Consider the following 23055-nt stretch of genomic DNA (forward strand, 5'->3'; position numbering starts at 1 on the left):
CACAGGCCGTGATATTGGCATCAACTCACTTTTTTGCCAGTTTATCTTGTAGCCAGAGAAGGAGCCAAATGTGTTCATCAAGTGAAGTAAGGGTAGAGTAGAAGTTTTAGGCTTGGACAAAAACAAAAGAACATTGTCTGCATATAGGGAGATTTTGTGCTGTGTGTCCTTTATTTTGACAGAAGCTATATCGGCACATGCCCGAATGCCAGTAGCAAGGGGTTCCATGGCTATAGCGAAGAGAGCAGGCGAAATAGGGCACCCCTTGAACAAGCGGAATGACTGCGACATTTCCTGATTGGTTACCACGGACGCCATTGGGTGTGCATAAATAATTATTTTCCAATTAATAAATTCCTTTCCAAACCCGAAGTGCTCCAGAACCGACATCATATACTTCCACTCAATCTGATCAAACGCCTTCTCTGCATCAAGAGCTATTACCACTGCCTCAACCTTATGATCGTGATACATTACATAGAAAAGGCGACTCAAATTGTAGTATATATGTCGGCCCGGGATAAAAACCTGTCTGGTCAGGGTGTATGATGTCGGAAATATATATTTTCAATCGGTTTGCCAATATCTTTGTCAACACCTTGTTTTCTATGGGGAGTAACGACACGGGGCGATAAGACGACATCTCCATAGAATCTCTATCTTTTTTCAAGATCAGTGCTATTGTAGCCTCATACAGTGTTTGCGGGAGTTTGGCATTTTCTTTGGATTGTTTACACATTCGCAACATAAGTGGAGCTAGACTGGCGCAGTACTTCTTATAGAATTCTATTACATATCCATCGGGCCCAGGGGCATTGCTGTTTGTAAATTGTGCTATCTCTGTGTTAATTTCCTCCAAAGTTATCCCTGCATCGAGTGTAGCAGCTGCCCCCCTGTCTAGTTTAGGAAGTTCACATACAGCGAGAAAGCGTTCCATAGTTTGTGGATCAGTGGCATCGCATTTTGATTGGTATAGCTCTGAGTAAAACTGCGCAAAGCATTTATTAATATCCTGCGGATCTGTTACTATTTTACCCTTCTTGTCTTTTATTTTGTGAATAGCTCTAGATGCCAGTACGTGCCTTAGCGGTCTTGCTAATAATTTATGTGGTTTGTCACCCAGTTCAAAATAACTTTGTTGCGTTCAAGCAAGTAAAGAGCACACCAGTTTCGAAAGGATGGTATTGTATTCATATTTTAACTTTGTGATCTTCTCAAGGACTGTATACGAGGAATTTGTCCTAAAAACGTTCTCCTGTTGTAACGGTTTTCTTGATGAGAAGGAGAGTCGGACCAAAATGCAGCGTGTCGATTGCGATCCATGTTTTAATAAACAAACGTAAAACACGAATCAATACAAACACTACAATATAAAGAACGTAATGAACGTAACGGAAAACCTAAAACAGCCCTATCTGGTGAAAACACATAGACAGGAACAATCACCCACAAACACACAGTGAAACCCAGGCTACCTAAATATGGTTCCCAATCAGAGACAATGACGAACACCTGCCTCTGATTGAGAACCATATCAGGCCGAACATAGAACTGGACAAACTAGACATGTAACATAGAATGCCCACTCAGATCACACCCTGACCAACCAAAACATAGAAATATACAAAGTAAACTATGGTCAGGGTGTGACAGTACACCCCCCCCCCCCCTCCCAAGGTGCGGACTCCGGCCGCAAAACCTGAACCTATAGGGGAGGGTCTGGGTGGGCATCTGTCCGCGGTGGCGGCTCTGGCGCTGGACGTGGACCCCACTCCATAATAGTCTTAGTCCACCTCCTTAGCGTCCCTAGATAGGTTACCCTCCTTAATGACCGCTCGGGACAGAGGGGCAGCTCGGGACAGAGGTAGCTCGGGACTGATGGGTAGCTCAGCACTGAGAGGAAGCTCAGCACTGAGAGGAAGCTCAGCACTGAGAGGAAGCCCAGGCAGGTAGTTGGATCTAGCAGATCCTGGCTGACTGGAAAATCTGGAAGAGTCTGGTCGACTGGCAGATCTGGAAGAGTCTGGTCGACTGGCAGATCTGGAAGAGTCTGGTCGACTGGCAGATCTGGAAGAGTCTGGCCGACTGGCAGATCTGGAAGAGTCTGGCCGACCTGGAAGAGTCTGGCCGACTGGCAGATCTGGAAGAGTCTGGTTGACTGGCAGCTCTGGCTGCTCCATGCTGACTGGCTGCCCCATGCTGACTGGCAGCTCTGGCTGCTCCATGCTGACTGGCTGCTCCATGCTGACTGGCAGCTCTGACTGCTCCATGCTGACTGGCTGCTCCATGCTGACTGGCAGCTCTGACTGCTCCATGCTGACTGGCAGCTCTGGCTGCTCCATGCTGACTGGCAGCTCCATGCTGACTGGCTGCTCTGGCTGCTCCATGCTGACTGGCTGCTCCATGCTGACTGGCAGCTCCATGCTGACTGGCTGCTCTGGCTGCTCCATGCTGACTGGCTGCTCCATGCTGACTGGCTGCTCTGGCTGCTCCATGCTGACTGGCGGCCCTGGCTGCTCCATGCTGACTGGCGGCCCTGGCTGCTCCATGCTGACTGGCGGCCCTGGCTGCTCCATGCTGACTGGCGGCCCTGGCTGCTCCATGCTGACTGGCGGCTCTGGCTGCTCCTTGCAGACTGGCAGCTCTGGCGGCTCCTTGCAGACTGGCAGCTCTGGCGGCTCCTTGCAGACTGGCAGCTTTGGCGGCATCCTGCAGACTGGCAGCTCTGGCGGCTCCTTGCAGACTGGCAGCTCCTTGCAGACTGGCAGCTCTATGCAGACTGGCAGCTCCTTGCAGACTGGCAGCTCCTTGCAGACTGGCAGCTCCTTGCAGACTGGCAGCTCCTTGCAGACTGGCAGCTCCTTGCAGACTGGCAGTTCCGAACAGGCGGGAGACTCCGGCAGCGCTGTAGAGGCGGAAAGCTCTGACAGCGCTAAACAGGCGGGAGACTCCGACAGCGCTGAAGAGGAGGAGGGCTCTGACAGCGCTAAACAGGCGGGAGACTCCGACAGCGCTGAAGAGGAGGAAGGCTCTGGCAGCGCTGGACAGGCGAGGCGCACTGTAGGCCTGATGCGTGGTGCTGGCACTGGTGGTACTGGGCCGAGGACACGCACAGGAAGCCTGGTGCGGGGAGCTGCTACCGGAGGGCTGGGGTGTGGAGGTGGCACAGGATGGGTTAGACCGTGAAGGCGTACTGGAGATCTTGAGAGCGGTGCTGGCACAGGACGTGCAAGGCTAGGGAGGTGCACAGGAGGCCTGGTGCGTGAGACTGGCACCATCTTCACCAGCCGACTAACACGCACCTCAGGACGAGTATGGAGCGCTGACCCAGGTGCCATCAAATCCCCGACACGCTCCGTCGGGCGAATTCCATGTTTAAAACACCAACACAGCAACTCCCTCATTACTCTCTCCTCCAATTTCCCCATTAACTCCTTCACAGTCTCTGCTTCACTCACCTCCAACACCGGCTCTGGTTCTGGTCTCCTCCTTGGCTCCTCACGATAAACAGGGGGAGTTGGCTCAGGTCTGCTACCTGGCGTAGCCATACTCCCTGTTAGCCCCCCCCCCAATACATTTTTGGGGCTGAGTCTCTGGCTTCCGTCCTCGCCGCCGTGCTTGCTTCGCCAACTCCATTCTCTGATAACCCTCCGCGCACTGCTCCATCGAATCCCAGGCGGGCTCCGTCACTCTCCCTGGGTCGACCGCCCACCTGTCTATTTCCTCCCAAGTCGTATACTCCATACTGTACTCCTCTTTGGGCTGCTCCTGTTGTTTCTTCTCCCGCTGCACCTTTGGGCGGCTACACTCCCCTGGTTTAGCCCAGGGTCCTCTCCCGTCAAGGATTTCCTCCCATGACCAGAAATCCTTACTATGTATCTCCTCTTTTCGCTGCTGTTGCTGCCTGTTGACACGCTGCTTGGTCCGTTGGAGTTGGGTGATTCTGTAACGGTTTTCTTGATGAGAAGGAGAGTCGGACCAAAATGCAGCGTGTCGATTGCGATCCATGTTTTAATAAACAAACGTAAAACACGAATCAATACAAACACTACAATATAAAGAACGTAATGAACGTAACGGAAAACCTAAAACAGCCCTATCTGGTGAAAACACATAGACAGGAACAATCACCCACAAACACAGTGAAACCCAGGCTACCTAAATATGGTTCCCAATCAGAGACAATGACGAACACCTGCCTCTGATTGAGAACCATATCAGGCCGAACATAGAACTGGACAAACTAGACATGTAACATAGAATGCCCACTCAGATCACACCCTGACCAACCAAAACATAGAAATATACAAAGTAAACTATGGTCAGGGTGTGACACCTGTTCCCCTAACTGTCTTTCAATTTCTCTCAGCCTAGTATTTAGCTCGTTTCTTCCTCTCTGATGTATAAGAAATAATGTAACCTCTAATCACAGCCTTTAGAGATTCCCAAAGGGTGGAGTCGTCAACATCCCCCGTGTCGTTAGTTCCGAGGAAAAGGCAATCTGCTCCTTCAAATACTGACAAAAAAGCCTCATCTTTCAACAGGTATGCGTCTAAGCGCCACGGTCGCCGACCTTTCGACACATTGTCGAGTTTCAGCACCATGGACAGAGAAGAGTGGTCCGTAATTAGAATAGGGTGATAGGTAACCGACTCAGCTGCTGAAATGAGTTGCTGCTGAAATGAGTCCAACAAATTGATTTATGAACTGATGAAAAGAAAGAATAATCCCTGTCTGTTGGGTGCGTCAGTCTCCAAATATCAACAATGTTAAGGTTCGTCATCAATGTATTTAGACAGACACTGGCATTTGATTGTTGAAGTGACCTTGATAGATGTTTATCTAAAAGAGGATCTAACGCACAGTTAAAGTCCCCTCCAACTATAACACTTGTATTCGAGATATTTGGTACGTCCTTAAATACACTTTGAATAAATAATGGATCATCGAAGTTGGGTCCATATAAATTGACCAAGGTTACTGGTTTCGAATTCAGGGTACCAGCCACAATAATATACCGACCATTAGGATCTGAAATCGAGGATGAGTAAACAAACGGAATGTTTTTCCTTATCAGGATTGCTACCCCTCTCGCTTTTGCATCAAAGTTAGACTGGTATATCTGACCGATCCAGCCGACTCGTAGCTTGGCCTGAGCGGAGCGTTTAACTTGAGTTTCTTGAAGAAGCACTATGTCAGCACCCAGTGATTTAAGATGAGAAAAAACCTTAGCTCGTTTCACCACATGCCCTAGGCCATTACAGTTCCAGCTGACTGTCTTCATTCATGAACATAAAACATAAAACACAGACCCCATCCCCCCTCCCGTCCCTTTACTGAGTGACTTCCCCAAACTAAGCTCTCCTTGGCTAACACACAAACCTTAGGGTGTCTAGACATACAGCTTGAACTAACTCGTCGTCTATAGATGCTCCGCATATAAACTAATATTAAATAACACTTAACTCTCACGTTAGGGGGTGAGTGGCACTAAAACATGATATGCTAAACAATGCTATATTAGCCACGACATCTCACCTATCATATAAGTCCCAATTTCTGATCTTCTAATCGAAGACATAGGCCGGAAATTCAAACACATTCCTGGCCTGTATTTGGCTTTTTAGCCGGTTGACACAGCCGTTCTGTATCCTCAGCCAGGGAGCTTGCTTATCAAGAACAGATCGGCCTCTTTTGGGTTGTCAAACTTATGTGTTGATCCTTCGACTGTCACCTTAAACCGGGCTGGGAAGAGGAATCCATATCGGATGTTGGCCGCCCTGCATTTGTTGCGTACCTCATCATACTCTCTCCGTTGGTTGCTCACCTCCAAGGTAAGATCTGGGTAGAAAGACACCCTGGCTCCGTTGTAGTTAAGGGGGAACTTTTGACTAGCCAGCTTGAGGATGAGATCCCTGGTCTGGGGATAGTGCAACCGTACAATGAGTGGTGGCCCACCCTGGGCCGGCTTCCTTGCCTGAGATCTGTGTACGCGGTCGATCAGGATGGCCGTTTTGAAGTGTTCACACCCCAGCAATGCCTGTATCAGATCCGAGCCAAATTCAGTGGGCTTCCCTTTCTCAGTGTTCTCCTGTATCCCACATATTCGGATGTTCTGGCGTCTTGAATGCGACTCGAGCATTTCCATTCGGGCTTTCAGGGTTTTGTTGTCAATTTTTGAACGTCACGCACTGTTTCTCTATGTCCTGTAGCCTGGCCTCGTGATCGACTGTCGTCTGCTACACCTCATGCACCCTTCCCTTGGTTGCCTTCACAGTTTCGGCCTAAGTCCCAATACTCTTTGCGATATCAGCCAACCTTGTGTCCACCTTCTTGCTTAGTGAGTTTATGGCAGCCAGTATGTCACTTTGAGTAGGATCTGTGGGGAACTCTTGGAAGCTAGCCTCTTCAGCTAACTCCTCGTGGGTTCGGCGACGTTGAAATTGGTTCGTTGTTTATCTCAATCAAATGATCTTGTTTAGCGCTCCCTTTTCTGGTGCCTTTTCCCTTTGTCATATTTGTTTGAAGTTATAGGTCGTGAGAGGTTAAGATAAATACTAATTTGTTTCAAAATAGAGCGGAGTTCTAGCAAAGCACGTCTACTCCATAGCACGCTCTCTAGCGCCCCACGGAGTCCTTTCAAAAGCAATCTCTTAGTTCTAGTCTGAAATGATACCATATAACCTAATCCCTACATAGTGCACTTCTTTTAATCAGAGCCCTATGTGGGCTATATAGAGAATAGGGGGCCATTTGAGAGACAGTCCCAGTGTTCCCTGGACTGGAGATCCTGAGCAGAGCTATCACTGGCAGGAGGACCACATAGGACATGTTTTCCAGGTCCTCTATGGTCACGTTCATAGAAAGAAATACAACATCTTTAAGTGACAGCATTTCCTCCCCCTCTCTCCATTCCAGTGTTTCCCATTTCTACATTGGCAAGTGTAAGATAGACAGTGTGGGGCTGTCCATATACAGGTACTGTCGTCTAGCCCCTTACCTGGCTGGGGTCCACACTGGCCTGTACAAACGCATACGCTGGAATGTGGAGAGACCCAGAGAGAGCCTGCAGCAGGAAACGGATGGCGAGATGGAGGGACATCCAGAGGAGGACAAGCCAGTGGCAGGGAACGAGAGAGCCACCAACACAGAGTAGTGAGTGAGAGAGAGAGAGAGAGGGGGAGGTAGAAAAAGTTAAAAAGTAAGGCACAACATGCCAATAAACAATAATTGTAAAATTAGTGTCAAGAAAAATGTGGGACTCTTTTGATCTGAGATGTTCGATGACAATGTGCATTTCGAAATTCAGGCCTAAGAACAGTCGATCAGATGACATCTCTCACTGCCTGTGTGACTGCCTGTGTGACTGTGTGTGTGTTTCTCGTGCAGCTACTTCCTGTGCTACGAGGACGTCCCTGAGGAGCCTGCTGAGGGGGGCGATGGAGAGGGAAAAGGGGAGACGGTTGCTATAGGCAATGTGGTCAAGGTGTGGTCAATCGGTCAGTGGATCCAAACGTATCCTGACCCCGTGAGAGACCACATCTACGACTGGTAAAAGGTCACACTCAGATCACTTCACAACACTCTTTCATCTTTGACTTGTTTATAGAATACTTAAGAGTAAGCACCATGTTAATATAACTCACACGGTGTGCCTGAGTGTGTGTTTGTGCATCTCTATGCGCGTGTGTGTTCGTGTTCGTTCCAGGGTGCTGTGCTGTGTTCCGCAGGCTAGGTACCACAGGCTGTTGTGTCTGGGAGGAGAGGAGCCCTCTGCTTGCAGTGCTACTGACTGCCTGCTGGGGGTGTTGTTTTCTCAACAGACCCCAGTGGAAGACCCCAGTTGTGAAACAGAGACAAGCCACTGTTCTGGTACTGCCTTTGGCCATAACATGTTCTCAATGATTTAAAGGATTTAACATGACTTATTGCTAGCTTTACATTGTGTTATGTTTGGCTAATATTTTCAAATCTAAGTAACTATTGGGAAGGACTTTAAGGACTGAACACTGACATAGGACTGACATAAGGACTGGACACTGACAAAGCTCTGGTTCCTACTAGACAGTCATCCATGACAAATATTTTCCTTATAGTTCCTTACATATTGTATAAAAACAAATATAATTTATAAAGACAGACCGTTTTATTACCAGTTCCCTACCAGCTAGTGACAGATTTGAACTGTATCTAATGTTGTCTATTCATATTCAAGGTTTTATTGAGCGTGTGTTACTGTATTCTGTGGTTGTTGGAAATCATTTTGTATGATCAGAATAAAACTATTGACCTGCCATTCATTTGCACGGGAGTGTTATTTTGTGAAAGAAAACAATTTATTGAAAATAAATGATTGTGTAAATATTTTAATTACATGGGGTCTCAGTACTGTACTTACATTGTAAATGATTTGTTTGTAAACAATGGAGTAATACATTACATTTTTCTCACTTGAACCATTTAGTTGTGACATCACAATGTCTTATGTTTGCCAAAGATTCTAAAGTTCTAAATTTTAGCATTCTATACTTCTATATTTATAGACATGTATTCTGAATTCAGACTGCTATAATACAGCACTCGTGTTGGTTGCATTGCTCGATTGTTTAGTTCTTATTTTGGATTTAGTTCTAGTACAGTTTTGAAGTTTTTAGTTGAGTTTTCTGTAAATAAATATTTTCTAGTTTACTGGTCTCCTGGGGATAACTTGGAGCAAATATGGATGACTCGACATCCATCCAAGGGTCTTCTTGGGTCCATTGTTACCTTGATGAGCTGGTAAGTTTGCCATTAATTATACAATAGCTCTCATGTGTTGAAGCATCTACTTTGATGTTCTGCTTTAGTATTTAATAGGTTTTGTATCCACCACATCCATGATAAATCTGATATCCTGAACAAAATGACATTGTCATGGCCATAAAATAAAATGTCCTGTGTGATTCCACTGCTAATATTAAACTCCTACTGTGTGTACAGATGCTGAAGGTGAAGGATCGCCAAAGACTTCATGAGATCGAGCAGGAAGTTCATAGAGAGCTGAGCGTGACACCAAGCCAATGTCACCAGTCTTCAGGAGAGGTATACTCATACTTTTCCATTCCCTAAACTATAGTACACCATTGCTATATACTACACCATTGCTATCACCCACATAGACTGTTTATTTACCTGCTATTGCACCTTTAGTTCACAAAGGAACAGTATGAACTAATGTCTTCTTCATCTCTTCCATCTCAAGGTAACCATGGAGGGGCAGCAGCTCCTGACTGACAAGGCCAAGCCATCGGTTCCTTCCCATGAGCCTCTTGGTTCTGTAGCTCTGATGAGTGGCGACACAGCAGATATTCTCTCAGAGAAACAGGCCCAACCTGAGATCAGGTCAGATGAGAAGCTCCAGGTGGAGTTCCTCAGCCAGACCCAGGTGGAGATTCCACAAGAGGTCAGGGAGGTCATGGACAGCCTGCTGGACAAGGTGGCAGATGGAGAAGCCCAGGAGAAGAATGCTGAGGTCCTCGTGGCAAACCTGAACCCCTATCCTCCCTCATCCTCAGAAGTTTATGTCATACGGGACCTGGACAGCCAGGTAGACAAGGTAAGACTGGATCCTTTATTTGTGAACTGTTGTTGTATACTACACTGTTAAAAATAGAGATCCAAACGGGTTCTTTGGCTGCCCCCATAAAATAACCCTTTTTAGTTCCAGGTAGAACCTTTTTCGGTTCCATATACAATCCTCTGTAGAAAGGGTTTTACCAGGCCTCCCGGGTGGCGCAGTGGTTAAGGACGCTGTACTGCAGCTGGGTTCGCACCCAGGCTCTGTCGTAACCGGCCGCGACCGGGAGGTCCGTGGGGCGATGCACAATTGGCCTAGCGTCGTCCGGGTGAGGGAGGGCTTGGCCGGTAGGGATATCCTTGTCTCATCACGCACCGGCGCAGTGCCCGCTAACCAAGGTTGCCAGGTGCACGGTATTTCCTCCGGGCTTCCGGGTTGGATGCGCGCTGTGTTAAGAAGCAGTGCGGCTTGGTTGGGTTTGGGAGGACGCATGACTTTCAACCTTCGTCTCTCCCGAGCCCATACGGGAGTTGTAGCGATGAGACAAGATAGCTACTAAAACAATTGGATACCATGAAATTGGGGAGAAAAAATTGGTAAAATTCAACCACAAAAAATAACCCAAAAAGGGTTCTTCAAAGGGTTCTACTATTGGGACAGCAGAAGAACCCTTTAAGGTTCTAGATAACACCTTTTTTTTCTAAGTGTGTTCTAAACATGTAATAAGAAATACACGTGATAGGTAGTAAAGTATTGCAATGCCTCTCTTTCTCATCTATGTGAAGGCAAAGGAGGTTGAGGCCCTTGACCTTAGCACATGTCCCATACTCCAAACGGCCCTCACAGACACTGACACCGTGATGAAGACTGCATACAAGATCATGCCGAAGAAGATTGTGGTACTTGTTTCCACCATCAAGCATATCATCACCCAGGTGCTTCTTCAAGTAGATCCCCAAGCCTTTCAGGGGGGAGTGTATTTGGAGACACCTGCTATCATCAACGACACCCAAGCTCTTCTGTGGTCTATTCCCTGGGTCGAGGTCACTGAGGAGGAGGAGCTGTTGAACGGTCAGCAGTCCACTGATGCTTATGAGGTGGCTAAGACTGTCATCAACAACCTTGAGCAAGTGCTAGGCCCAAAACCTGTGCTGGCGAGAGCACTGGGAATCGGGTCACACATCTTGACAAGGTACATTGTTCATCTCGTAGGTCTATGCATTGCTAAGACAGTGCCCGTTGTTTATGCTGCCAATGAAGAGGAGAGACGTATTAGTCAGGATATGGTGAACATCTGTCCTCTACCTGCTAGATTGATCATTAGTGGAGAACTATTCAGTGACTTCATAGTGAAGTTTATTCTAAAACTTCATCCAATGAACGGACGCGGTACTAAACAGCTTGACCAACAGGCTCTGCTCTTACTGGTCGTTAAAATGGCCTCGGTTGCTTTTAACATCTTGAGGAAGATTCCAGGTATATCTGTGGATGAAAATCTGTGCCCCCCCTTATGCAACATGAGAAAGACAGTGTTGCACATGCAGAGTGCCATGATACATCAGTTTGGCACGACAATCAAGATAAAAAAACTGGTTGCCATGAAGGACACGGTGATCATCTCCACCATCCCCAGCGCTATCTGTGAGGGGATCCTGATGGTGTACAAGGGCATCAGTGATACCTATCCGCTTCAAGTCCTCGGCCCACGGTGTCCAATAGCTAGGAGCTGCGAAGAGGCTATGGAGAGCAAACTCTTTGCAGTAGCCCTACCCGAGGACCTTAGGAAGACCATCTACGATCACTACGGGTCCTGGGTCGGGAAACTGGCACTGTTCCTGAAGGCTTTCCCCCTGAATGACCGCATCAAGTTGGAATACATCCGTCGTGTTTCTCTGCCTCGTTCCTCCAACAGAGATGTAGTCTGGATCGACCCCAAATACTTTGTTGGGGACGACGATGAAGAGGTTGTGACATCAAGCAACACAATGCCTGATAATCCTCTTGCTCTCGACGTCAGTCAGGCTGCCTTTTTGAAGCAGTTCCCACAGACTGATGTTTTCGAGGTAACCACAAAGGACTGTGGAAAGCCTGTGCAAGAACTGGCTCGGACGGAGACCGAGAGGAACAAACCAAAGATGACAAACCTTGATATTGTTCCTGTTATTCTTGTCAGGAAAGTCTTTGACTCTGTTTTTGCAGATTCATGTACAATCAAGCAGCAATACGGTTCATGGGAAGACGTCTCACTTTGCAATGATATGGTAGAGCACCTACATATCCAGGTTCAGAAAGAGGCATTGAAATACCAAAACCAAAGACTGTTCTTACACACTCTGAGGAAGCTCAACGATGAGACGGACAAGATGGCCAAATTCTTAGAAGACGTCTCATTCTCTATCAAGAGCAAGTACTTCAGGACTTTCCATGACTGGCCAATGGTTAAAGCCCAGCTATACCCAGAAATACAGTCTCTGCTAGTCTGCGATATCATGGTCAGAGAGATCATGGCTCACCTGAGGCCTACCTTGACCTTCGCCAAGGACACCAAGAAGGGTGATGACCGGCCATACTGCATCAACATCCCGGTCAAGAGAGAGACCAGAACCCCGGATGATACAGGTAGAACAATGCTACTGTTGGTGTTGTACATTCAGAATCAGGCCTAGTATCTTGTAAATGACTGGTATTCCACAATGTTCTTTCATTCACAATTTCACAACAAAATCCGATGTAGAGTCAACTGCTACAGTAACAGTTAGCTAACCAGTTGGACAATAACAATTTGAACTCCTCCCTTCCTTTCAAATGTACTATCTTCTCACATTTCCATTTCCCCTAGACAAGACCAAGCTGGAGCTTTGCATTGAGAAAGCCAGCGCTGACAGAATGAAGAAGCTCCTCACCCCACTTGAGAAGGTAAGCTACACTGTTTTCTGTATTGTCTCATTGATAATATCAGTCAATTTGAATGTTGTCTGTCCCGTACTGAGCTGCAGCTTCATCATTGAATGGTTGCTGATGGTGATGGCTTCCTGAAGTTTGTTTCCACTACAGGAGGGGAGGAGGGCTAATAATTATGTTTGGAATGGAGTAACTGGAATGGCATCAAACACATGGAAACTGTGTGTTTGATGTGTTCGATACCATTCCATTAACACCATTCCAGCCATTACTATGAGCCTGTCCTCCCCAATTAAGGTGCCTGTAGTTTCCACTCACCAACTATGTTTGTTCACAGGAACCCGAACCCTTCTGGAAGACGGGATCGATGGCAATGATGAAGGAGGAAAATAATAAAAAGAAGAAGGTGAAGAAGAGGGGTTGCGGCTGGTTCTGGGGTGGGTTTGGCCGTAAGAGAAAAACAGCGAAAGAATTCCCACAGACTGTTGTTTTCGAGTCAACCACAAAGGACTGTGGAAAGCCTGTGCAAGAACAGACTCAGACGGAGACTGAGAGGAACAAACCAAAGGTGACAAACCTTGATATTGTTCCTGTTATTCTTGTCAGGAAAGCCTTTGACTCTGTCTTCCCAGTTTCATGTACAATCAAGCAGCAATACGGTTCATGGGAAGATGTTCCACTTTGCAATGTTATGGTAGAGCACATACATATCCAGGTTCAGAAAGAGGCATTGAAATACCAAAACCAAAGACTGTTCTTACGCACTCTGAGGAAGCTCAACGATGAGCCGGACAAGATGGCCAAATTCTTAGAAGACGTCTCACTCTCTATCAGGAGCAATTACCTCAGGACTTTCCATGAGTGGCCAATGGTTAAAGCCCAGCTATACCCAGAAATACAGCCTCTGCTGGTCTGCGATATCATGGTCAGGGAGATCATGGTTCACCTGAGGCCTACCGTGACCTTCGCCAAGGACACCAAGAAGGGTGATGACCGGCCATACTGCATCAACATCCCGGTCAAGAGAGAGACCAGAACCCCGGATGATACAGGTAGAACAATGCTACTGTTGGTGTTGTACATTCAGAATCAGGCCTAGTCTCTTGTAAATGACTTGTATTCCACAATGTTCTTTCATTCACAATTTCACAACAGAATCCGATGTAGAGTAAACGGCTACATGTAACAGTCAACTAACCAGTTGGACAATAACAACTTGAACTCCTCCCTTCGTTCAAATGTCCTATCTTGTCACATTTCCCTTTCCTGTAGAAAAGACCAAGCTGGAGCTTTGCATTGAGAAAGCCAGCGCTGACATAATGAAGGAACTCCTCACCCCACTTGAGAAGGTAAGCTACACTGTTTTCTGTATTGTCTCATTGATAATATCAGTCAATTTGAATGTTGTTTGTCCCGTACTGAGCTGGATTTTCAGCATTGAAAGGTTGCTGATGGTGATGGCTTCCTGAGGTTTGTATCCACTACAGGAGGGGAGGAGGGCTAATAATTATGTTTGGAATGGAGTAACTGGAATGGCAACAAACACATGGAAACTTTGTGTTTGATGTGTTCGATACCATTCCATTAACACCATTCCAGCCATTACTATGAGCCCATCCTCCCCAATTAAGGTGCCTGTAGTTTCCACTCACCAACTCTGTTTGTTCACAGGAACCCGAACCCTTCTGGAAGACGGGATGGATGGCAATGATGGAGGAGGAAAATAATAAAAAGAAGAAGAAGAAGGGTTGCGGCTGGTTCTCGGGTTTGTTTGGCCGTAAGAGGAAAAACAGCGAAAGAAGTGTGGATGGAGGATTGTCGCAGGCGCGGATACTAGAAATCACATCCACACAAACCAAGCGTATGGACACACACACATTTACACAGAGACAGATATAACAACAAGGCCTACCTCAGATCCCAAACAGACAACATATGTTGCCTGTCTAATAGTATGTCTTATTTTCCATTTTGGGATACAGGATGTTTATTTATATTTTACCAGAGGCTATGTTTTGGCACCAAACAATTATCTCTGTGAACTTTTATTTGAAAAATAAACACTTTATTTGAAGTATTTTGCGTGACTTTGTTTTCTAAAGACGTGTCTTTTATGACTTTATTTCTGATATATATATTTTACATTCCACATAGAGGAGCCTGATGCTCAATGTAACCAATAACCATCCATTGTATTGTTTTATGGTGTAGCCTGAAAATCTGTTTTTTAAATTGTTGTTTTTGATTAGATAAACACATTTACTTTGCTGAAAATACAGTACGTTTCGGATTTTGGGCTTTTGGGATAATTTATACAGTAGACTATTCAAATTGATTGGTTAATTAACAACAATGAACATTTGGTGAATTAATATACGTTAAATAAAAACGCTTCCGTTGATAGTCTATCTGAAACGGATAATTTACAAGAATAAATGGTACAAAGAGTAGAATATGAAATGCTGTAGCTGCTTCTGAGGATTGTTTGGCCGTAAGAAAAAAAAAACCTAGTTGGACCCCTGGACATTTCTAACACTTCTTGACAATCTTGCTCAGAAACGCAGCAAGACCATAGCTGTCATGTAAGGCAGGTGTTTGGAAAGGAGAGCTCACCTCTACATTCAGTAGTCTACATGATATGACCAAGATGTATCACAGTGGGGCAGCATGGGATTAAAACTTTGCAACCTCGGTGCATCAGTGATCATGACGGAAGTCTCTCAATCATAACATGCTAAGATATTTTTCTTATTCTTTATTTAAAAACAATATAACACTTTGTACAAACATATTACTTGCTAATTAGAATGAATATAGGTTATGTAGTCTATAAAACGTACCAGGTCTGAGGTTTTTAGGAGTACATTCATGATGTGATGCCAAGGAATGAAGGGAATTATTAACCTGGACTAGGTCTTTGTAAGTCTGGGTACCCGTCTAACTAACATTCCGCTCCTTGTCCCTTCTGTCAAACACATGGTGCCCAGGCTAGGTCTTTGTACCTTCTTACATATAAATACAATTCAAATAACATACAGTATTATATACAAGACTTCTGTAACATTCTTGCACTTTGCACATTAACATTCTTTAGTCTCCAAATAGGGAACAAACTGTAAATCAACACAGGTACAGGAGGGTTGAAAGCATGGTATGGCTCATACAATGTGTGGAAGTAAAAATGGGGGATCACGTGTTTCATTTAGGAGATAAAAACAACGCAAATGAATTGTATATTATTTTTTGTATCATTGAAGGAGATTTATTTGCCTACTGTGACCTACGGTTTGTACAAAGTCAGCGTATGTCCTCTCTAGAGAATCTAGATGTACTGTATCCTGGACAGCCAGTCAATGCAATTTCCAGCTTTCATGCAATTGCACACTCCTCTGTGTAGAAAGCTGGTACCCACAAAAGACTAACTCAGGTCTGATGTTTTTAAATAGTCCATTAGTAGGAGACCTGTGCCAACTTCCTGTGCTATGGCAGGCACCGTGTTATGCTGTGGAGCGCACGGTGTCCCCGGTGTGGGTGCATAGCCCGGTGCGGTACATTCCAGCTCCTCGTATCGGCCGGGCTAGAGTGGGCATCGAGCCAGGTGCCATGAAGCCGGCTCTACGCATCTGGTCTCCAGTGCGTCTCCTTGGGCCGGCGTACATGGCACCAGCCTTACGCATGGTGTCCCCGGTTCGCCAGCACAGCCCAGTGCGGGCTTTTCCACCTCACCGCACTGGCAGGGCAACCGGGAGCATTCAACCAGGTAAGGTTGGGCAGGCTCGGTGCTCAAGAGCTCCAGTGCGCCTGCACGGTCCGGTCTATCCAGTACCACCTCCACGCACCAGCCCTCCGGTGGCAGCCCCCCGCACCAGGCTGCCTCTCCGTCTCATCCCTATGGGTGCTCCCGCCTTTTCAGCGCCGCCAGAGCCTTCCTCCTCTCCAGCGCCGCCAGAGCCTCCCGCCTGTCCGGAGCCGCCAGAGTCTCCCGCCTGTCCGGAGCCGCCAGAGTCTCCCGCCTGTCTGGAGCCGCCAGAGTCCTGAGCTACCCCTCGGTCCTGAGCTACCCCTCGGTCCTGAGCTGCCCCTCAGCCCTGAGCTACTCCTCAGTCCGGAGCTGCCCCTCAGTCCGGAGGAGTTTGTTTAGTCCAGTGGGGCCCTTTAGTAGGGTTGCCAATCCTAGGTCGGCGGCGAGGGTCACCGTTCCTAGGAGGAGACTAAAGCGGTCAAAGACTATGGTGGAGTAGGGTCCACGTCCTGCGCCAGAGCCGCCACCGCGGACAGATGCCCACCCAGACCCCCCCCCCTATAGGTTCAGGTTTTGTGGCCGGAGTCCGCACCTTGGGGGGGGGGGGGGGGGGTACTGTCACGTTCTGACCATAGTTATTTTGTGTTTTCTTTGTTTTTTCTTTGTTTTAGTGTTGGTCAGGACGTGAGCTGAGTGGGCATTCTATGTTGTGTGTCTAGTTTTCCCATTTCTATGTTTGGCCTGATATGGTTCTCAATCAGAGGCAGGTGTTAGTCACTGTCTCTGATTGGGAACCATATTTAGGTAGCCTGTTTTGTGTTGGGTTTTGTGGGTGATTGTTTCTTGTCTTTTGTCTTTGTGTCTGCACCAGATAGGACTGGTTCGGTTTTGCACATTTGTTGTTTTGGTATTTTGTAGTGTTCACGTTTATAGTCTTTATTAAACATGTTGAACTCTAACCATACTGCGCTTTGGTCCGATCCTTCGTCTACAGAAGAAAACCGTTACAGACATTCATTGTACTGTTGAATGGGATGGCCAATTTAGCGGACAAAACAAAACTTAACTCACACATACACAAAATAAAACAAAATCCTATTAGGTGGTACATGTATAAGAAGACAGCATATAGTCATTACAAGCAGTGAAGATAAGCCAAAAATAAATATTGAGTTCAGTACAGCACAGAGTAGCAGCAGATCGTCAACCCAGTTATGAAGCGGGACTAGACCATTTATCCAGTATCGGCTGCCATATTTTGCAAAACATTGGACTTCTATTGGAGGTATTGTATCGAATCTTTTCCATACGTATTACATTGCCTAAATCCCATAACCACATTTCAAAGGTAGGTACAGGCTCCAATTTCCAAAATTGCAATATGAGCCTTTTGGCTAATAGAGTACAAAGAGAGACAGCCTTCCCTTCCTGGTTATTCCCATCAACTGTACCAAACAGAGCGATCAATGGGTCTGGGGCTAGAACTCTATCAAAGGCTTTAGATAAGTAATCAAATATGAGAGCCCAGTAAACATGTAACTTAGGACATGTCCAGAATAAGTGGGTCAACGTCCCCTCATCCTGCTTGCACCTCTCACACAGTGGTGAGGTGTCTGGGAATATTTTATGCAGTTTTACTTTTGAGTAATGTCACCTTAAACTGTACAAGGTTGTGTCTGGCATTCACTGAACTGTGGTTTATATTCCTGAGAGCTTCTACCCAGTCCTCATCTGAGATTTCTGAACCAAGTTCTTGTTCCCAAGCCCTTTTAATGGTGTCTGTGGATACCTCTATGTGGGCCTGTAGCACATTATACAGTCTAGAGACCGACCCTTTTGAGTGGGGTTTGACAAGGATGCCATACTGTGGGATATATGTCCGTACGAAATTCCTGATTTGGAGGTATCTGAAAAAATGTGTTGTTGGCATGTTGAACTTTCCCTGTAATTGTTGAACTGAAGCTAACTGACCATCTATGATTAGATTACCAATTGTTGTGAGCCCCTTCTCCCTCCACTGTGAAAACACCACATCATCCAATGCAGGGTGGAAACCATGATTCAGGCAAATTGGGCTGTCTATGTAAACAGTGGGTATGTTAAGAAAATACTGTTTCCAGACCCTAAGCTTATGACAAATGACTGGGTTAGAGTCATAAGTGGATTTTTTCAAATATGATGGGCTATTATCAAGTGCAGGGAGTGAGGAACGTTGACAGGAGGCCTGCTCAATCAAAAGCCATGAAGGCATATCCTTCTGTCTCATCGCAGGTAAACTTTCCCTCCAGAAAGACACAATGTTCAGATTTGCAGCCCAATAATACAGTTTAAAGTGAGGAAGGCCAAAGCCCCCCACTATCTTGTACTTGCATAAATGCTTCTTTGAAATTCTGGCTGCCTTGTTATCCCATAAAAAGGGAGTTACTATTGAATCCAGTTTCTTAAAATAGCTTTGTGGTATGAAATTGGGTAGACATTGGGAAGAGGTAAAGAAACCTGGGTAGGACAGCCATTTTAATAGTGTTTATATGACCAACCAAGGAGAAAGGCAGAGTTTTCCAAAAATCAATATTTTGTTTAAGCTGATATATTTTCAAGTCCCAATTCGCTTTCAAAAGCTGATCAAGATCTCTTGTCACTACAATGCCAAGACTTGTGAACTTGTCCATCACTGTTCTAAATGGGGTAGATTGCAGAAATTGCATCTCCACAGGCCGTGATATTGGCATCAACTCACTTTTTTGCCAGTTTATCTTGTAGCCAGAGAAGGAGCCAAATGTGTTCATCAAGTGAAGTAAGGGTAGAGTAGAAGTTTTAGGCTTGGACAAAAACAAAAGAACATTGTCTGCATATAGGGAGATTTTGTGCTGTGTGTCCTTTATTTTGACAGAAGCTATATCGGCACATGCCCGAATGCCAGTAGCAAGGGGTTCCATGGCTATAGCGAAGAGAGCAGGCGAAATAGGGCACCCCTTGAACAAGCGGAATGACTGCGACATTTCCTGATTGGTTACCACGGACGCCATTGGGTGTGCATAAATAATTATTTTCCAATTAATAAATTCCTTTCCAAACCCGAAGTGCTCCAGAACCGACATCATATACTTCCACTCAATCTGATCAAACGCCTTCTCTGTATCAAGAGCTTTTACCACTGCCTCAACCTTATGATCGTGATACATTACATGGAAAAGGCGACTCAAATTGTAGTATATATGTCGGCCCGGGATAAAAACCTGTCTGGTCAGGGTGTATGATGTCGGAAATATATATTTTCAATCGGTTTGCCAATATCTTTGTCAACACCTTGTTTTCTATGGGGAGTAACGACACGGGGCGATAAGACGACATCTCCATGGAATCTCTATCTTTTATCAAGATCAGTGCTATTGTAGCCTCATACAGTGTTTGCGGGAGTTTGGCATTTTCTTTGGATTGTTTACACATTCGCAACATAAGTGGAGCTAGACTGGCGCAGTACTTCTTATAGAATTCTATTACATATCCATCGGGCCCAGGGGCATTGCTGTTTGTAAATTGTGCTATCTCTGTGTTAATTTCCTCCAAAGTTATCCCTGCATCGAGTGTAGCAGCTGCCCCCCTGTCTAGTTTAGGAAGTTCACATACAGCGAGAAAGCGTTCCATAGTTTGTGGATCAGTGGCATCGCATTTTGATTGGTATAGCTCTGAGTAAAACTGCGCAAAGCATTTATTAATATCCTGCGGATCTGTTACTATTTTACCCTTCTTGTCTTTTATTTTGTGAATAGCTCTAGATGCCAGTACGTGCCTTAGCTGTCTTGCTAATAATTTATGTGGTTTGTCACCCAGTTCAAAATAACTTTGTTGCGTTCAAGCAAGTAAAGAGCACACCCGTTTCGAAAGGATGGTATTGTATTCATATTTTAACTTTGTGATCTTCTCAAGGACTGTATACGAGGAATTTGTCCTAAAAACGTTCTCCTGTTGTAACGGTTTTCTTGATGAGAAGGAGAGTCGGACCAAAATGCAGCGTGTCGATTGCGATCCATGTTTTAATAAACAAACGTAAAACACGAATCAATACAAACACTACAATATAAAGAACGTAATGAACGTAACGGAAAACCTAAAACAGCCCTATCTGGTGAAAACACATAGACAGGAACAATCACCCACAAACACACAGTGAAACCCAGGCTACCTAAATATGGTTCCCAATCAGAGACAATGACGAACACCTGCCTCTGATTGAGAACCATATCAGGCCGAACATAGAACTGGACAAACTAGACATGTAACATAGAATGCCCACTCAGATCACACCCTGACCAACCAAAACATAGAAATATACAAAGTAAACTATGGTCAGGGTGTGACAGTACCCCCCCCCCCCCCCCCCCCCCTCCCAAGGTGCGGACTCCGGCCGCAAAACCTGAACCTATAGGGGAGGGTCTGGGTGGGCATCTGTCCGCGGTGGCGGCTCTGGCGCTGGACGTGGACCCCACTCCATAATAGTCTTAGTCCACCTCCTTAGCGTCCCTAGATAGGTTACCCTCCTTAATGACCGCTCGGGACAGAGGGGCAGCTCGGGACAGAGGTAGCTCGGGACTGATGGGTAGCTCAGCACTGAGAGGAAGCTCAGCACTGAGAGGAAGCTCAGCACTGAGAGGAAGCCCAGGCAGGTAGTTGGATCTAGCAGATCCTGGCTGACTGGAAAATCTGGAAGAGTCTGGTCGACTGGCAGATCTGGAAGAGTCTGGTCGACTGGCAGATCTGGAAGAGTCTGGTCGACTGGCAGATCTGGAAGAGTCTGGCCGACTGGCAGATCTGGAAGAGTCTGGCCGACCTGGAAGAGTCTGGCCGACTGGCAGATCTGGAAGAGTCTGGTTGACTGGCAGCTCTGGCTGCTCCATGCTGACTGGCTGCCCCATGCTGACTGGCAGCTCTGGCTGCTCCATGCTGACTGGCTGCTCCATGCTGACTGGCAGCTCTGACTGCTCCATGCTGACTGGCTGCTCCATGCTGACTGGCAGCTCTGACTGCTCCATGCTGACTGGCAGCTCTGGCTGCTCCATGCTGACTGGCAGCTCCATGCTGACTGGCTGCTCTGGCGGCTCCTTGCAGACTGGCAGCTCTGGCGGCTCCTTGCAGACTGGCAGCTCTGGCGGCTCCTTGCAGACTGGCAGCTTTGGCGGCTCCTTGCAGACTGGCAGCTTTGGCGGCATCCTGCAGACTGGCAGCTCTGGCGGCTCCTTGCAGACTGGCAGCTCCTTGCAGACTGGCAGCTCTATGCAGACTGGCAGCTCCTTGCAGACTGGCAGCTCCTTGCAGACTGGCAGCTCCTTGCAGACTGGCAGCTCCTTGCAGACTGGCAGCTCCTTGCAGACTGGCAGTTCCGAACAGGCGGGAGACTTCGGCAGCGCTGTAGAGGCGGAAAGCTCTGACAGCGCTAAACAGGCGGGAGACTCCGACAGCGCTGAAGAGGAGGAGGGCTCTGACAGCGCTAAACAGGCGGGAGACTCCGACAGCGCTGAAGAGGAGGAAGGCTCTGGCAGCGCTGGACAGGCGAGGCGCACTGTAGGCCTGATGCGTGGTGCTGGCACTGGTGGTACTGGGCCGAGGACACGCACAGGAAGCCTGGTGCGGGGAGCTGCTACCGGAGGGCTGGGGTGTGGAGGTGGCACAGGATGGGTTAGACCGTGAAGGCGTACTGGAGATCTTGAGAGCGGTGCTGGCACAGGACATGCAAGGCTAGGGAGGTGCACAGGAGGCCTGGTGCGTGAGACTGGCACCATCTTCACCAGCCGACTAACACGCACCTCAGGACGAGTATGGAGCGCTGACCCAGGTGCCATCAAATCCCCGACACGCTCCGTCGGGCGAATTCCATGTTTAAAACACCAACACAGCAACTCCCTCATTACTCTCTCCTCCAATTTCCCCATTAACTCCTTCACAGTCTCTGCTTCACTCACCTCCAACACCGGCTCTGGTTCTGGTCTCCTCCTTGGCTCCTCACGATAAACAGGGGGAGTTGGCTCAGGTCTGCTACCTGGCGTAGCCATACTCCCTGTTAGCCCCCCCCCAATACATTTTTGGGGCTGAGTCTCTGGCTTCCGTCCTCGCCGCCGTGCTTGCTTCGCCAACTCCATTCTCTGATAACCCTCCGCGCACTGCTCCATCGAATCCCAGGCGGGCTCCGTCACTCTCCCTGGGTCGACCGCCCACCTGTCTATTTCCTCCCAAGTCGTATACTCCATACTGTACTCCTCTTTGGGCTGCTCCTGTTGTTTCTTCTCCCGCTGCACCTTTGGGCGGCTACACTCCCCTGGTTTAGCCCAGGGTCCTCTCCCGTCGAGGATTTCCTCCCATGACCAGAAATCCTTACTATGTAGCTCCTCTTTTCGCTGCTGTTGCTGCCTGTTGACACGCTGCTTGGTCCGTTGGAGTTGGGTGATTCTGTAACGGTTTTCTTGATGAGAAGGAGAGTCGGACCAAAATGCAGCGTGTCGATTGCGATCCATGTTTTAATAAACAAACGTAAAACACGAATCAATACAAACACTACAAAATAAAGGACGTAATGAACGTAACGGAAAACCTAAAACAGCCCTATCTGGTGAAAACACATAGACAGGAACAATCACCCACAAACACACTGTGAAACCCAGGCTACCTAAATATGGTTCCCAATCAGAGACAATGACGAACACCTGCCTCTGATTGAGAACCATATCAGGCCGAACATAGAACTGGACAAACTAGACATGTAACATAGAATTCCCACTCAGATCACACCCTGACCAACCAAAACATAGAAATATACAAAGTAAACTATGGTCAGGGTGTGACACCTGTTCCCCTAACTGTCTTT

General features: G+C 47.0%; 2 protein-coding genes across 11 annotated transcripts; both read left to right on the plus strand.

Moving 5' to 3' along the window:
- The first annotated feature begins 5354 nt into the window (after positions 1-5354).
- Positions 5355-8290, plus strand: LOC110485857 (UPF0575 protein C19orf67 homolog). Of its 10 annotated transcripts, XR_005035480.1 has the most exons (5): positions 5930-6446; positions 6919-7155; positions 7390-7551; positions 7709-8000; positions 8031-8290. XR_005035480.1 is itself a non-coding variant. In XM_036940535.1 (4 exons), the coding sequence occupies exons 2-4, from the start codon at positions 7091-7093 to the stop codon at positions 7908-7910; spliced, it is 429 nt and encodes a 142-aa protein (XP_036796430.1). In that variant the 5' UTR covers positions 5379-5834; positions 6919-7090; the 3' UTR covers positions 7911-8290. The 10 variants fall into 10 exon arrangements, 5 of the variants coding, with proteins under 5 accessions (XP_036796430.1, XP_036796432.1, XP_036796433.1 ...); XM_036940535.1 differs by lacking the exon at positions 5930-6446 and adding an exon at positions 5379-5834 and having other exon boundaries at positions 7709-8290; XM_036940537.1 differs by lacking the exon at positions 5930-6446 and adding an exon at positions 5379-5834 and having other exon boundaries at positions 6979-7155; positions 7709-8290.
- An 861-nt stretch (positions 8291-9151) lies between these two features.
- LOC118938237 lies at positions 9152-14550 on the plus strand. The gene is made up of 6 exons (XM_036940545.1): positions 9152-9595; positions 10342-12175; positions 12396-12472; positions 12795-13509; positions 13730-13806; positions 14129-14550. The coding sequence occupies exons 1-6, from the start codon at positions 9248-9250 to the stop codon at positions 14354-14356; spliced, it is 3279 nt and encodes a 1092-aa protein (XP_036796440.1). The 5' UTR covers positions 9152-9247; the 3' UTR covers positions 14357-14550.
- Positions 14551-23055: the final 8505 nt, after the last annotated feature.

Source organism: Oncorhynchus mykiss, chromosome 13, assembly GCF_013265735.2.
Source record: "Oncorhynchus mykiss isolate Arlee chromosome 13, USDA_OmykA_1.1, whole genome shotgun sequence".
Classification (NCBI taxonomy): Eukaryota; Metazoa; Chordata; class Actinopteri; order Salmoniformes; family Salmonidae; genus Oncorhynchus; species Oncorhynchus mykiss.